The sequence below is a fragment of the Pygoscelis adeliae genome, unplaced genomic scaffold (genome assembly GCF_000699105.1).
Source record: "Pygoscelis adeliae isolate BGI_AS28 unplaced genomic scaffold, ASM69910v1 Scaffold13, whole genome shotgun sequence".
Classification (NCBI taxonomy): domain Eukaryota; kingdom Metazoa; phylum Chordata; class Aves; order Sphenisciformes; family Spheniscidae; genus Pygoscelis; species Pygoscelis adeliae.
In genome coordinates, this window is record NW_008824499.1 from 758812 (window position 1) to 775792 (window position 16981).

Genomic DNA, 16981 nt, shown 5'->3' on the forward strand with positions numbered 1-16981 from the left:
CCTGCTCTTGATAAGATATGGGAAAGGCCTCAGGAAAGGGGGTCTTTCTCCTCATGCTCTCTCTGCTGTGTAAATATTTTGAGGAATGCTGCAAAGGGGACAAGGCTCAGCTGGAAGCAGTATGGGCTGAAAATGCTCCCCGGGCCAGCAGCGTGTGTTTGGCTGCTCCCGACATTGGCTCCCGGAGAAATAGGCTCAGCGAGGAGATGCACTGCCCCATCCCTTGGACGGCAGTGAAGTGCAGTGATGGATCATGGCAGCTCAGCCCTGCACGGGAAGGCAGGAGAGCCGGTGGCTCTGTCCCCCCCGTCCTCCCTGCCGCACACCCCGAGCACCAGCAGAGCCCGGACCGTACCTGGATCCACACGGGCTCCACGGTGGGCCCCGGGGAGGTGAGGTTCTCCCAGTTCCCTGTCCTCTTGTAGGTGAAGGTGGTCCCCGCTAGTTCCACTGGATGGTCCAGCCGCCATTCAGGAAATACTTCTCCGGGTCCTCGCTCCGCAGTGCCAGAAAATTCCCAGCTTCTGCAACTTCTTCAATCCGGATCTCCCGGGCTCCCACGGGGATAATCCCGATATCAACGTAACCTGGGAATGGAACCGAGCATTGGTCTTGGGGAACTCAAAGACGTGGCAGAGATGATCCGCGCCCTTGGGTGGGTGCTAGCGTCCCTTGGGTGCCAGCATCATGCCAATCCTTACACCTCTGTAAGGCACCAGCAGGCACCAAACCCCACCTTGCACTGAGCCCAGCTGTGTTCCCTGCTGGGAGAGCCCATCGCAGAGCGAGACATTTCCCACACAGGTGCTGGCGAGGCATTTACCACACTTTCAACATGTCCTTGTCAACCCACAAAATCCCCTTAAACCTCTCCAAACTGGCTCCAGCGTGCACAGATTTGTTTTCAGGCCTTTAGACACAAAGAGCAGTAAGGGGATTTTTCTTCCAAGGAGCAAGAAGTGGAACGCCAATGCCACATCTCCCTGTGCTGCCGCTCAGATCTTATCCCGTCAAAATCGACAAGTCGGGATTAAAAACCACACTGCAATCAAGCAGCAGCAGCGAGCCCAGCTCTGCGTGGAACAGGCACCTGGTGTTTTGGGGACGGAGCCGAGTGCCCTTACCCAGCCCCTCGCTGTCCTCAAAGGTCTTCTTGACGGTGTGGCAGGGGGGGCCATCCCCGTGGCAGACGCCGCACTGATCCTCCACCGCGTTGGAGTCAATCTCGTAGTCGCAGCCCACGTTCTGCAAGGCAGCCCCGTCAGCCACCCGCGCCCCCGCACGCCCCCAGCCTCACACCGTGCCATTGGCCACCAGCATGGGAGAAACGAGGGAGAGGAGGACCAGCCTTGGTCCTAAATGGTGGGAAGTAAGGAACATGGAGAGGAGAGAGGGGTGAGCTGGAGTCTTTTTGCAGGATGGGTGGCAATACAGCCACATTGGCTGCAATAGGGGTTTCTCTAACATATCCTCATGGTCCTGCTGTCCTCTTCATACGCAGTGAGGATCACGACCCACATCTCGTTTTTACCTTTTCCTACTTGAGTCCCTGGGCAGCAGAGCCTGTTGGCACGTGTTATGTGCCGAGCCAAGCTGGGAAAGCCCCTTGGTCCTTGGCCCTGCTAGTCCTGTTTCAAAACACTTTCCAAAAACCTTTTTTATATTCTGCTGAAACTCTCTACATCTCATGCCAAATTGCTCGACCTGTGCAGAGCAAGAGCCTCCCTGTGATTTTGCACCATAAAAGCCACAGCCAAGATCCCAAAGGGTCCCGCTGGGTCCTGTTCCAGCAAGGAGCCTTCAGCCTTCGCTGCCCGAGGAGGTGCCCAGGTGCCGCTGGCACACACCTACAGCCGAAGCAGCACTGTTTTAACTACTGTGATAGTCTGCAGTGAGCCAGATTTAACTCTGGTGTCGCAGCCAGCAGCAGTCTTAGCGGTGACGAGGATTTTTTGTGCTGTGAGCTCTGGCTAAACGTGCTGTCATCTGCCGTGAGCTGCTGGATCGCACCCTGTTGTACACACCAAGTAAAAATCATGACCCCTGCACTCTCCCTCCGGCCCGTGCCTGTGCATCGGTGCGCCACAGCCTTTGAAGTAACTTACAGCCTATCACAGGAGGAAACGGGACCTTCCCAAAGCCTCCAGTTGCCAGCAGGCCCCTGCCTGCAGCTGCCGGCAGCACGGCCTGCGAGAGGGGGACGTTTCCACAAATGTTTTTTTATATAAGAGGCTGCAAGGAAACTCATTGATTGATTATTTTCCCTCCTCCCTGCTGCTCTTTGTGCCATCCAAAAAGCCTTTTTTCCAAAAAGCCTGTTATCAGAGAGTGTCTTTATCTAACACTACAGCAGACCCGACTGTGTCCTGCCTGCTTGTACGTGTCCCTGGTGACACGTGGCTATCAGCTTTGCAGCAGTGTGGCTTTGGTATGTCCCATGGTGGGAATCCGCCCCACAGACCATGGTACCACGGCAGCTCAGATTGCCACCCATTCCCTAATTTAACAGAAATCCAACGTCCTGCATGTGTGCTTATTCTATCCTAAACCTCGGGACTGCTTCCCTAGGGAAAGGGAGGGTGTGAATGAAGGGACTGTCTCACTGCCACCAAAGGCAGCTGGAGGACCCAGGGCACAGCTCGGCAAAGCCTCCCCAGCCATGCCAGCATCTCCCAGATGATTCACAGCGCCTACCATGGATTCCTGTGCCTCTCGTGCTGGGAGATGCCCTCTCTGGCCAGCAGCCAGAGCAATGCTGCCACACATCACAGCTCATTTGTGGGGAGCTTCCAAGAAATTAAAATAACAACCCAAAAGGAAGAACAAATCCCAGTGCTGGGAAAGGCTGCCAAGCCGGGGGAGGCATCTTCATCGCTGCAGGTCAGACCCGTGGCTGCCAGCACCGGGTTCAGACCTGGGCTGGGCGTCCTCTCTACACACCCTTTCATATCCCTGACTTTATTTTCAAGTGAAACTGTTCTTCCTTTATTTCCTTTTTTTGTGCTCTATTTCCTTGAAGCCAGCACAGAGGCTGAAATATGGCCATACCGTGTACCTCACGGAAATAAAGAAGCCTTTCTGAGTGGTGAATGACAAAAAAAGTAAGCTCAGCCCATTGGTGCATGCGACGGGGGGGACAGAGCTCACCTAAGGGATAAGTCACGGTGCCCACCTGCCTTTCCCTGAGCATGAGGGGGTCCTTGGGCTCCCTCCCCACAGGGCCCCGGCGCGGGACCCACCTTGCAAATACCATTGATGCACATGTCGCGGCTGGCGTTCATCTCATAGCATGGCGTCCCATCGATGACGGCGTCCCGCAGCTTTTCTGCAAAGTATTCATCCTCTGGCCGGCAGTGCAGCTCGCAGGGGTTAACTGGGGAGCCCAACAGGCAGAAACTAAACCCGAGCAGCTGGGGGCCACGTAACCATCTCCAAAAACATAAATTAACCCTGCAAGCCCAGCCATAATTTAAAATACAGCATAAACACACTACAAGGCAATTCTTACAGACACAAACAGCAAACTCAGGCTGTTAGCAAGACCGTGTTTCAGGATTTTCATTGGGGCTGCAGGCAGAAACCTGGCAGCGGGCTTTGCCCTCAACTCACTGTTGTTGGGCACCGGTGTCCACCTGTAGAGTTTCCCTTTGTAGAGCATGGGGTTGAACTGGCTGCACTGGACCTGGCGGAAGGAGGGCTTGTCGGGGGGACACGGTCTGACGTTGCAAATCCGGAACCGCTTCCGCTCCCCCAGGCAGTACTTGCCCCCATACTTCGGCCTGTCCATGGGAGGGAAAAGGGAAAATCACAGAATCACAGAAAGGTTTCAGTTGGAAAGGACCTTAAAGATCATCTAGTCCAACCCCCTTGCCAGGGACATCTTCCACTAGATCAGGTTGCTCAAAGCCCTGTCCAAACTGACCTTGAACACTTCCAGGGATGGGGCATCCACAACTTCTCTGGGCAACCTCTTCCAGTGTCTCAGCACCCTTATTGTAAAAAGTTTCTTCCTTATGTCCAATCTCAATCTACCCTCTTTCAGTTTAAACCTGTTGTCCTCTGTCCTGTCAAATAAAGACCTACCACATACGAGGGGAAACTCCCTTTTTATTGACAACTAAGGGAGGGTGGTTTTATACCTGCTGCTAAGGTTTGATCTCATGAGGTTGGGTCAAGCCTGAGTCCACCTGGAGTCAGTCAGGAGCTCTCCTAGTTATAATGCACACACATTGCTCTGCTGCAATGTTCATGTAAGGAAGCTACTATGAACCCAACAGCTGCTCCAGAAAGATCCCCACTCCAAGAGCAAGCTTTTGAAATGTGTGGAAACCGTGGTCCACATCCTTCTTCTCCAAGTCCCTCCTGCACCAGCTCCCTGCTGCTGCCGCGGCTGCCAGACTGCCTTACAGGACCACACAGGGTGAGACTGTGGACCAAAGGCAGTTTTTGCTGAGCGAAGGCTCTCAAGCTGGATGAGCTACATCTTGGGTCTTGTCCCTCTTGACAGTCTCTCCTCAATGTTGCCAATATGGCCAGTTTTATAGGCCTAGTGTATGATGTTATAAAAATAGTTATTAAAGTCAGGTGTCACTGCCAGTGTTCATGTCTGAAGCCCCTCCACCTTCTGCAGCTGCACCCAGGCACCCTTCCCCAGGGGTAAAACATCTCCATCATCCCAGCTACCATGGCTGACAAGATGCCAGTGCTCCCATTAGCCAGGTCAGCCAGGTGCCCGTTCTGTGGCTGCTCTGGAGGAGCTGCTCTCCATCCCGCCTGGAATGTGCTTCCAACTCTGCTCCTCTACTCCAAAGGGAATGGCAAAGCTGTCGCTGGATATTTTAAAGTAAGAGGGACTTTAAAAGCAACAATAGGTTTTTCTCAGATGCCAACAGACTCTCAAAATACTGCCACCGTCTCCTGACGCTTGCCTTTTCCTTTGGTCACAGCACTCTCCACGGCCCATGTCCCCACAGCCTCATGAAAATTACTTTTCCCCTGATCAGTTAAGTCTGGGCACACTTTGCTGAAGAGAATAAAGTTAATTATTATTTTAGGGTTGTGTTTACATACCCTGCCTGAGGAAATGCCTGCGGGAGGAGGACTGCCCAGTGCTCACATTTGTTCACTCCATCCAAAAGGCAAAACTGCAGATTTACCTACAGTGGCCAAAGCAAACAACTGCCCAAGGAAATTCTCCCGCTTTTCCAGTGCTTGCTCTCTTGCCTGTCCGCAGCTGTGTTTAAAACACTCCATAAACTACAATTGCACTTCTGCCACAAAACTCATGTCAAACACAAACCCAGCTCTTGACCTGGCTCCGAGATTACACAGCACTTCTTTAAACAGCTCAATAGCATGTGCTAAAAACAACGCGCCCAAGGAAGAAGCTGGGCAGAAAGCACATCTGGGCTCATTAGAGAGCCTGCTCCCATAGCTTTCAGATCCCCTCAAGCCACCCAAAAGCAACTGCCACTGGAGCATTGCTCACAAAGCCCTTTTCTCTCCCCGTCCCAGGGCACTCTGACACCTGGGCAAGCTGGGGGCTCTGGCTGAATCCAATACAACAGCGATTTGATGACCAAAGGGACATCTGGGGAGCAGATGGGCCAGCCCAGAAATCACGGGATGGACAAGGCTGCTCCTCCATCAGTGCCCAGATGCCTCCAGGCAAAAGCCAGAGCTGGCTGCGGTGCTGGCAGGCTGGGGGAAGGCACAGATCAGAAATTGCTCATGGAAAGCAATGGGGTGATAAACAGCAGCAAGATTTTTCAAAACAACTCTGAATCAGGCTCAGAGAACGCCTATTCTTCTTTTCTGTCATTAAAGGACACTGGATATGTTTTACAGCTACAAGCGTGGAGTCTTTGCTCTTTGTTTGAGTCATATTCAATTGCTCTCTGCCTGCATGGCGTGGGAGCAACCTATCCATGGAAGGAGACAGAGCAAACTCTGCCCCTCCAGAGGCTTTTGCTGCCCAGCCAGCTGGATAACCCTGTGACATGAATCCCCTGAGTGTTTCAAAAGCACATTGTTCAGACAGGTAACTGCATAATGGCACAGTTTTGCCGTGCAATGCAGACAGGGGCAGGACCACACTGGTCATATGATGGTCCCCAGCTTTACGGGGCGATAAGAAGTGTTGGGTTCCTCTCCTAAACGGGGTCCAGGTGAGGGAGTGAGGGCTTGCTCACGTGGGGCTGCTGCACTGCCTCTCCGCGCTCTGCACGCCCGCACCACAGCTGCGCGAGCAGGCAGCCCACGAGCTCCAGGAGCCCCAGCCGCCGTTGATCGCGTCAGGACGGTAACCCACGGGCACGCACTCGCCGTTGAAGCACCACTGCAAAGGGACAGGCCAAAAGAGAAAACAAGGTTAAGGATGCAATAATTGATGTTGAGTCAGAGAGCCCGGCTGCGGGGAGCACTGAAGCCCAGCTCCCATATTGCCCCATGAAAATCCTTGCTTTGCTCGCACGGAGGTGCCTTGGGGGTCAGCCGAGCTCTGCCACAGCCCGGTGCACCTCTAAGCAATGGGAAACTCAGAGATGTTGAGCTGTTTGAGGATTTGTCCAAGGCAACATACCCAAACCTCCACTGAGACCCCTCAGCAAAAGGATTCATAGCCTGATCTCAGCCCAGAGGGAAGAGTCAGCGAGGCATAGCCATGGACAAAGCCACGGTGGGAGGTTTCGCAGGGAGTGGCGGCTAAGCCTGGGGTCATCCCCAGTGCTCTGGGGCCAGGGCTTTGGGAAGTGACAATAAACCTAGCGAGGAGAGATGTCTACAGATATTTTTATAACTCTATAGTTTTATGCTACCTTGAGCAGGAAAACCCTGTTCTGGTATGTCACCCATGGAAGGGTGACCGGAGCTGGCTGCAGACACCTGGTCCCCTCCGCACCCCATGCCCGGCGCAGCACCCACTGAACTGCTGCGGGTGTTGCTGGACCCCCTGTGCAGCAGAGCAGGGAGAGGTGCCTCCCCTGTGCCGGGACAGGTCCCGGAGGCAAGCATCTGCCACCGCAGCAGATGGAGAGCAGAACAAGCCTTGTGCTCTCCTGCCGTGGTAATTAACTGCAGGTTTCACTTTCTTAAAGTATTTTCAGCTTCACTGAAGGGAGTCCCTCCCTGGCAGGGGTGGGTGTTTGGCCAGAGTGAGGGCAGCGAGCCGTCCCTGTGTGCTGGAGCCTGTGAAACTCCCCTGTCTGCAGGACAAGGAGTCTCTGCAGCTGCGGAGGGGACTGTTCCCTATTACCTTGTTCTCCCCGCACGCCGTGCCGTCAACGGCAGCGTCCAGTTTGGAGTGGCACGTGTTCCCCACTGTGCACCACAGCGTGTTGCAGACGCTCTGCAGAAAACACAGTTGCACAGGACATGGTTACTGCACCGGCCAACCCAGCAGCACAAATTTAACTTGCAGGGAGAGGATCACCCTGTGCAAAGCCCCCCACCCCGAGAGAGCCCCTCGGAGCCACACAAGACCATGTTCTGTCAGGGGGGGACCCTGGCTTACATCCATGTCATCGCAAAAGGTGGAGTAGGCGCCGTACTGCAGCCGGCACTGGTGGCCCACGTCGTAGAGGACGCCCGGCGGCACCAAGGGGTAGTCCAGCACCTCCCGGGCAGGGGGGTCATCCAGGCACAGCCCCCAGCCCCGGCTGAAAGAGAGAGGTCAGAGCAGCATCACCACTGTCCCGGCACACCCATACGATGCTCCAGCAGCTGCTAATGGAGAAACCAAACATCTCATTAATGTCCCACCACAATGAGAAGCAATTAGCATTTCTAGCTGATATGTCCCTGGCTCTCCAATCAACCCTGTACGTGCGGGTACCTGCTTTTCGGGGTAGGTGCCCACTCCCAGAGTGATCGCGCCGTGGCCCCCGGGCATGGCAGGTTATGGGGAAGGCGAAGGGGCAAAGGCAGCAGCGGTTTCTCCGTGCAGCTGCTGGGCCAGTGCCTTGCACGCTCCCCCTTTCCCCCCTGAGATGCCCCTGTCCCCTGCTGGAAAGCCAGAAATGTCATTTTCCCTGGGAATAATCCCCTGGATTTTTGCTTTGTGAACAGGTCATCAGCTCAGTCCTCAGTCGGGACCCCGCTTTCACCATTCAAGGTGAAGGGTTTCATTGAGCAAACATTTCATTGCCAAGAAACAGATGCTGTCCCTGCGTTCGTACATCACGCTGACCCCAGAAACGTCCCTGTGGACACCACAACCCGTGTGTCAATGCCCTGCTAATAGAAATAAAATAGATTGTCAGCAGCAAAATGCACTCACCCTCATATTTGCCGCTACAAACAGTGCTCAAACTGTGCTGGACAGGACGTCTTTAGAAAAGAGATATTAAAACAGAGCCATCAAGGTGGCAGGCAGCCAGGCTGTGGGAGCCGCGAGGGACGTTCCTGGCCGCCTCTCTCTGCTCTGAGTGCTTTTGCTACGATACTTCACAAACACACAAGAAATTGTCACTAGTTTAGCTTTTAGTGTTGATTTAAATAAACTTGTTTCCAGCAAGGCAAAGTCTCTGGCAAGGGTTTCTCAGCAGATTAGATGACTTTGGCTTGTTGTGATTGGGAACAGGTCTAAATTAACTTGAAACAAGATTCCTTTTTAACCCAAACCAGCAACACAAAAACAAGGGCCAGAACCATGGGAGAGCTCCTGCTTTAGGGTGCTGGCAGTGCCACAGGGCGATGCCTGGCAGAACCGGCACCCCTTCCTCCCTTTCCCACCCCACCCCAGTGAGGTCCACACTGGACAGCTCGCTTGGCTGGAGACAGTCCCTTAAGATACCATGTATATATATATTTTTATAAGCAGCTTCCCTATTGGAAAAATCAGTAAACAGGTTGCTTTCAGCAGCCCATGGGCTCGAAAGTCTCTGTTCCCAAGTCCACAACAGCAGGAGCATCCTGCCTCTCCCAGCCCAGCGGGGAGGGAAGGATCACTGCAAGCAATGCAGGGCTGAGCTGGGATGAATTAAGTGTGGAATAGGCAGCTGGACACAGTATCACGGTGCAGCCTGTTTCAGGCATACAGAGAGGTCACTGCATTGCACCTCCAGGGGTATTTTCTTTATCTGCTGGTGGAAAACACTTAAAAAGAGTATTTTCTTTAAAAATGGAAAAAATGATACTTTTACTGGGGAAAGTCCAGGCTTAAGCACTGGGCTCCTGCATGAGCTACATGCATGATACTGGTGCTCCTCTGGACTAGTTCACCAACTGCCTATTCAGGTACCGGCACATGTGGCCTGGCATGTCACCCCAAAACCACCCCCAACCCTCCTCACTCTCTGATCTGCTCGAGGCACTTTCTGTCTTGCCCCAGCTTATGGGAGAGGTCTCTGTCCCAGTATGGGGGGTGATTTAGATTTGCTGTCAGCATTCCAGGACTATGTTCAAAATCTATTTCTTCATTAAATATTTTACAGTCATCCTACTGGTCTCTTCAATTGGCCAAAACACATTATTGAGCCAGCAAAAATTGGCATGAGCTTCCCTCTGGCTTTGCAAGGATATGCAATAAACCATACACTTTTACACTCTGCAGTAAAAATGCACAGAGGTCTGCGCTGCGTCTGCCTGTTTCAGTCCATTCGTTAATGAGCTGGATGATGGAGTAGATGGTATGATGATTAAATCCCCATATGCGAGCAGGCTGGGAGGATCTGCAGATACATTTGAGAGCAGGATTAAAATTCCAAAAGCTCTCGGAGAACTGGAGGAAGGATCCAAAAAACCAGGACGGAATTCAATAAAAACAAAGGCAAGGATTGGAGCTTGGGAAGAATCAGCTGCACAAACAGGGGATCTGGCAGAACTGGCAGAGGAGTGATGCAGCAGGCAGGGCTGTGTGCTGCTGGCGGAGCAGGTCTGCAAAGGCAGGGGAAGACCAGCTGTCCCAAGGCTCCAGGAAGGTGGGGATCGGCTGGAAGGAGCCCATGGGAGGGTGATGGAGGAAGACCTCCAGCACTGTGCAAGGAGGCTGAAAAACTGGTTGTCTGATCTAGAGAAAAGACTGATGGGAGACGAGACAACCTGCAGCTGTGCCAGGGCTGCTGCTGAGATGGAGGGAGGGTGCTCCACCCCATCGTGTGCTCGTGGTGCAGGCAGGGCATCCACGAGATACTGGACCCTGTTTTACAAGGGTATTCCACCAGCTGGACTGGGAAAGAGCTCATGTCACAGTGAGGGGTGGAGAGCAAAGAGCCTTACAGCATCTTCCAACTCCTCCGAGGGTTAGAGGGGAAAATCACAGAACGCCGAAAAGGGCTTGTCCAGGTTCAGAGCGGGGAGCAGCAGAGCGGTCCCTCCGCCACAGGAACATCACCACCCACCCTGCACCGGCCTCCCTCGTTAGCCTGAACAAGGGATGCTCATTCCCTTGGGGGACACCACCGCCACAGCAGGGAGGCGACCTCTTCCATCGCCCCTGGGTGTCCAAGCGGACCCCAACCCACAGCCTCACCAAGAGGGTTGCCCAGCCCTGGCTGCACCCAGGACCTGAACCGCAGCACCGGGGCCGTGCCGCTGTCGATGACGGGAATCATTTTCAGATGATTAAATGTTCGGCAGCATTTGTAAAATAATAATCTTTTGTAAAATAATCATCATCATCCGAGAGTGCTTTTTTTTTAAAACATGAGGTCTGTTCCAAGCACACCCAGCAACCCCAGGTCAGCAGGGTCTCATTTTCTGGCTCACTCCTTCCCGTTCTCCTGCCAACATCGTATTATAATGCACTCATGTCTGTTCTGGCAACGGGCCTCTCCCTCGCCTGGGGGATGTCGCAGCCGGTGAAAGACGCCTGCCGGGCTCTGCTCCGCTCTTAAGGAAGAGCTGCCCCTTCTGGGGGGAGCACAGAGACCAAAACCCAACTGGAGAAGCATCCAGCTGCTCTGTTTCTTCCCCGTTGCAGCTCGTAGCAGCCCAAGGTCACTGCAAGCAGGAAATTCCTAATCCGAAAGTGAAGGTTAAAAGCAGAGAGCCAAGAACGCTGCAGATACGAGAAAGCTCCATTCCACCAAAAGTCGTAAATCAACAATAATTCACCCTGTGTGGGGGCCAAGCCCACATGTTCCAGGCTGGGATTTAGAAAAGGGAGCTCAGCCCCAGGCAGCCTCCCCGCCATGTAACTGCCGGTCCCTCACCCAGGTCTCCCCGTCGCCGTTTCTTGCTGATGCTCTCACTGTTTTCTAACCTTCCCGTAGCAAGGAAGGAAAATGTTTCTCCAGTGCAAGCCACTGGCTGACAAACTGGGCCACGTTACTAGGAACTTAATAACAACAGGCTGAAAAATCAGCCATGGGGTGCTAAAAATAAACAAATGCATGGAAGAATTTGGCTCGGTCTCATTTCCTCACACGATGCCTCCTGCCTACAGGCAAACATCATCTGCCCCGTGCAGAGCACTGAAGAAAACTGCACAGAGCCTCGAAGAAAACCACTCCGGCCTTATTTGTTCAAGCCACAACCCCTGTGCCACCGCCCAAACGCTCGTGCTGCTTTTGTGTTCAAACTCCCATCCTTCACAGCAAGGATGGAGGCAACCGAGTGGGATAAAAGCATCCCCACATGCCCCGGGGCTGACTTCTGAGCGCAATTGGCTGGGTCAGTCCCCGGCTGCAGACCCAAGCCCTGAGCCACCCCCAGCGCGCCGCGAGTGAGGAAGAGCAGGAAGGGAGGACTTACTCGAGGAATCGTGTGATGTACTCCCGGCTGCAGCGGGACCAGGTGAGTGGGGACGTGTCATACAGGAGCTGTGGAGACATGATGAAAGGTCTTTTCCCAACTGGCTCACAGTCATTGCTGCTTCCATCATGCTGAATCCCAAAACTGTGTAAGAGCACAGTCCCACAAAGGAGAGGTGAGCCGCACGTCGCTACAACCGCGCAGCCTCTCTGCTTTCCAGCACAACGACACGCGACGCCGGACATCGCAAACCGTCCCAGCTCCGCGGGGACTCGCTCATTAACAGGCATCGGGGGATCTAGCCCTGTGGGTCATTTTAGTGATACCAGGGACACTGCCCTGAACTTTGTCCCATGCTTTTATTTCAGCTTTCTTACTGAAAACTCAGCCAATAAAAAAGTAATGAGACTATCGAACAAGATCAAGTTAATTAAACTTACTGGGTGTGTGTTTTTACCATACAAAGATATCTATTATGAACAATAATGTTCAAGTGATCTTGTCAAAATTTAATTGAAATTAGGGCAAGCAAAATTCTGTCACTGGTTCTATACGCAGACCCTATTTTAAAACTTCTTAATGGGCAACTGTCTTCTCCAAAACCTTCAGCATCAGCAACACAGGATAATATACAAATGCAATTTGTCCAGGTTGCCTTGGATTATGTCATTTTCATTGACCCTGGGGCAACCAAAAACTTAACTCTGAAAAGAAACTCCCAGGGTAAATTCCCCTGGAAGCAGACGAAGGTTTGGACCAGTGAGGAACCGCCCGGCAATCTTCTCCCAACTTCCACCCGTGCCTTCTCAAGCCCTGACTGAGCAGCGCAGAGGACAGACGTCAGAGGAGAGGAGCAGGAAGCCAGTGGTACCTGTGTCCGAGCTCATGAGCCACGGTGAAGGCCAGGGGCAGTCCTGTGTCCTCATTGATGTTGCAGCTCCTGTGGGGCTGGCACATCCCCGCCACATGGGACAGACCCAGGGTCTCGCAGGGTCTGTTCATCGCTGCGCAGATGTCCTTCCTTGGGCGATGGAGACAACGAACACACAGACACAGAGCAAAGACGGGGTTTGAAAGTGGCAGGACCCAACGCGAGGCATGGGAAGGAGCACAGGACACGTCCCAGCCCACAGAGGAAGACACGCGGACACCAGCCAAACAGAAGCGAGAATGGAGACATCCAACGTCTTTCCGCAACAGAAAGATTTACAACCTTTACTTTCCCCTTTACTCTCCCGGTATCCCCAGCTTATTATTAAGCCTGATTAATGGGAACTGCTAGCCAGCCTGGCTACGTTTATTCCATTGTATAAATAAAGCTGATGCTGGGAATAATTAAGTAATTACTACGTTGCTTGGGGAAGCACATCCCGGGGGTGCTGTGGTCCAGGGCAGAGGAGCTCCAGCCACCCAGGATGAACAACTCCATCGAAGTACACGGCCTTAAGTGCCTTATTTCTGCTACACAGCAAACTTCCTAAAGAAGATAAAACTGTTGTGGGTTGTGAATCATCACACAAACCACCATGATACCGCCAACAGCCAAGCTGCTGCAGCCTGAAACCATCAAACTGCGTTTTGACTGCGAAGTGTATAAACTTGGCCAGAGGCATGAATTCCTGCGAGCTTCAAGGGAGGTCAGGGGCCTTCTCAGAGGCTCCTCTGCCAACCCCAGCATTAGCCTCCAAGGGAAAAAGGAGAGTTAATCCCTGTGTACATCTATCTCCTGGGAGGATCCAGCCATTCTGGGGCTTGGCAATAGGGCCATGGTGAAAACGTGGTTTGGAAACCTCAACTGCTAGTCAACTGGGAGCTCAGGTTTCAGCCTGAGATTTGAGACCAGTTCCAGCCATTAGGATCAGGTTATCTTCAGATTTCACGTTACATATCTTATGTGCGGGTGTCCAGGCAGGGCTCCGGCATGGAGAGTGAGGTTTCAACAGCTCCCACTGAGAAGTTCCTCTGGCTGCCTGTCTCCCCACCTGCCTGCAGCTGGCAGAGGTGTTTCTAGCTGCCATCGTAGCACCTACAGCATAAAATTAGCACATGGGCACAATACCTTGTGAGCAGGACTGCGACGTCATGATGCAGGGGATGGGAATCTCCTTTAACGTTGATGCTCTTCTGCCATTTGCAAAAGCTTTTCAAGGTGTTGTCTGCATGGTGGGAGATTTTCAGATCCTCCTGCCAACATAATTAAAAGTCTGCTGTCATATTGCTGCCGGATCTGTTTGGTTTTTAGGATGCAGTGGGCAGGGGTCTGATCTCAGATATATCAGAGTGGAATCGGGAGTAACTGCCATCCAGATGGAATTGCTCCATATTTATAGGTTGTAGGCTGGGTGGGAATATAGTCCTTTTCTGCTTTCTTTTCATCTGTGATTCAACCAAAACATTAAATCATCTGGTAATGGGGGTTAAGAAACACTGCGGGAAAATATCCCGTCCTGGCTGATGGCGAAGGACGCAGCTGGAGAGTCCGTCTGAGCGGCGTCAGGCTCCCTGAGAGCCACCACTGCAGCTGGGAGCACAAACAACCAGTGATTCACAGCCCTCCGCTACCGGCAGTGATTCTGAGTTATCATAAATTATTATAAGAATCAGACTCTGCAGCTCCTCTGACCATGCCGTCCCCCTGACTTTACCAGGGCTGCAGCCCACGCAGAAGACAAGGAAGCAAGGCACGGACACCTGCATTTGTCTTACGCAAATTCATCCAGGCCATGAAGATGGCACAAGAGAGAGCTTACAGACTTTCAAGGCCAGCTCCCCATGTATCCCAGCCTGGCTGCCAGGACGGGAGGGTGAGTCACCCTGTTTTCTTTTTACCTCTTCATCCTCCAGCAGGATGAGTCGCACTATCGCAATGTTGATGGGGTTCCCAATGCTGGCGTGGTGGAACAGACCCGCCACCTGCAAGGCACAAAAGCCAAAGAAATAAAGCCCAAAAGAAAGACCTTGCCCTGTGACGCTGCTGCTGATAAGTACATCTGCAGGGGAACATGAACTCTAGGGAAAGCTACTGAAGGTTGTTGACAACATCTCGGGGAATTCCCCAAAATGAAAGACAAGACCAGATGCAGACCTGGACTAAAGTATTCGGAGTGCGATGCTATCCATTTAATATTGATGTAATCTGTGTAGCACGTTGAAACTCAACCAGAAACGCCCGGGGGAACACCTCTGCTTTCACTCCTAATAGATGTGTTTAACATCTCAAAGGAAGCCTGTGCTCTCTGGGTGCCTTCACCAACCCCCAAAACCCCAGGGATGTTACCGTGAGGTCCTCTGCCCAATCCCACCCTCTTTTCTGGCCATCAACCAAAGCCCTCTTCTGAAATGCAAATAGGTGCTACCACGGCAGCAGAAGAGTGAACAGACTAAACCAACTCATGCTGACTTACCTGCTTGTTTTATGGCACCAGCAAACCCCCCCCAGATTCCCAGTGGAGACTACCACAATCTGGTGCTCCTTCCCTTAACTGTCTTCAGTGGCACCTTCCCAGGAAAGCCATTCACATCTCTCCTGCTAACCAGGCTAGTGCTGGCATTGGGTCTGATGGTAGCTGCCCCGGAGCGCTCCCTCTGTGGGCACGGCCAGCCCTAATTTCGAGGGAGTCTGTTCCAAAGCTCCCAGTTCCCTGTGGGTCTCTCATCCTCTGAGGAGGTTTCGTTATCACGCAAAGGGTGGTGGGTGGCCCTCATGCAGGCTTCGGGGTGGTTTCAGCTTCAGCTGCACCCCCGTGCCCAAGCTGCCTGCACACCTGCCTGGGGAGAGCCATGGTGGCAGTGCCAAGACGGTAGGCAGCACCCACCGCCTCCCTTCCCTGGAGCAGGGGTGCAGGAGGAGCAGCCCTTGGGTTATCTCCCTGGGAGGCCACGTTATCCATTCCCATGGTGGGAAGGAGAAGGGAACAGCCCTTGAGCCCATGGGGAAGCTGAAACCACTGCAGGCTGAGCTGCTCCTGCCTGCACGGAGATTCTGGCCTTGGGCTTGCTCACAGTGACCCGTCCTCCCGTGACAGATGGAGCACTGAGCAATGCAGAAAAGCCAACATGTGCATGGGAACAACCTGTCTGGTGAGAGGTTTGCTGAGGTCCCACCAGGGATGAGTCATGGCAAGGCCAGTGGTCTTTATGTCTCATAGCCATGTCCCCAGGGACCTGGCAGCTCTGCTGTTGAGAGGACCAGGACTCACCATGTTCATCACGGTCAGCACGTACTTCTCTATGTTCTCACTCCCGTGGTATTCTATCATCTTGGTGTCTGCCACCACTAGCGTTTCCACCCACTTCTCCTTGCTGATGGAGCGCTGCTTTATTCTTCTCTTCCTGTGCTGCTTCTGTTCCCATCTTTCCCTCCGCTTCTCAGACCTCTCCAGGCTTTCCTGAGATTCTGAGGGATTAAAGGGGGAAAAAAGACTTTTTTTTGGTAAAATGTCTGCAACTGTGGTAAAATATCATCAAGGCCTTTTTTTTTTTTAATTCAAAGAAATAACCTTTTGATGTTGAGAAGGAGGCTCCATACTTAGACCCATAACCTATGTCTATTTTGCTGTGCTGTATGTTCCAAAAAATCACTGGGGGCTGAAGACTGACATCAGTCTGTTGCACAGCAGCATTAACGTGATAGAAAAAAAAAAATAATAAAGCAACTGAAGTAATTTCTTCAACCGGAAAAGGGTTTACAATATTCCACGAGGAACATGGAGCCTCTCAGAGCAGAGCACTTAGGGTTTGTATTGACATATGAATTTATAGGCAACCCTGCAGAGATGCTTGAGCACGTACCGCCGAGAAACAACCCCAGTGGCTCAACATTTCTGATTATCACCACAAATCTGTATTTTGCAGGGACAGACAGTTCCCCAACACAATAAACTGTTCCCCCAAAGCTGGACTGATGTCTTGAGCCAAATCCCAAAGATCATCAGTGTCCTGGGCAAGACCGAGACACCGCAGGACTGCACAAAGATTTCCTCGGCCACATGGAGACTGAACTCTGCTCCTTCCCAGGGAGAAAAAACAGGAACATTCACTGGGCTGAAAAGGGACAGGAGGCGGAGGAGAGCTCGGATGCTCCTCACGCACACCAGCAACTGGGAATTCTCACGTGGAGACTTTTCCTGTGACGCTGCACCAAGATCAAGGTCAGGGTCAGCCCCAAGCTGGGTAAAGGCTTTACAAACCACATCCCACACAGTGGGAATTGCTTTTATGACCAGTTTCTAAGGGCTCAGCCTTACTTTGTTAACAATGGACTTTTACATTTTATGGACTATACTGTACA

At 52.6% G+C, this 16981-nt stretch overlaps 1 protein-coding gene across 1 annotated transcript in view; it reads right to left on the bottom strand.

Moving 5' to 3' along the window:
• Nucleotides 1-16981, bottom strand: part of LOC103914798 (A disintegrin and metalloproteinase with thrombospondin motifs 7-like) — a 72296-nt gene that overhangs the window by 45537 nt on the left and 9778 nt on the right. Inside the window, 13 exon segments of the mRNA XM_009321511.1 lie at nt 356-444; nt 447-587; nt 1125-1245; nt 3240-3373; nt 3610-3779; nt 6192-6337; nt 7253-7345; nt 7511-7655; nt 11692-11835; nt 12563-12712; nt 13751-13875; nt 14521-14604; nt 15891-16087. Coding sequence (XP_009319786.1) covers nt 356-444; nt 447-587; nt 1125-1245; nt 3240-3373; nt 3610-3779; nt 6192-6337; nt 7253-7345; nt 7511-7655; nt 11692-11835; nt 12563-12712; nt 13751-13875; nt 14521-14604; nt 15891-16087 — 1739 coding nt within the window.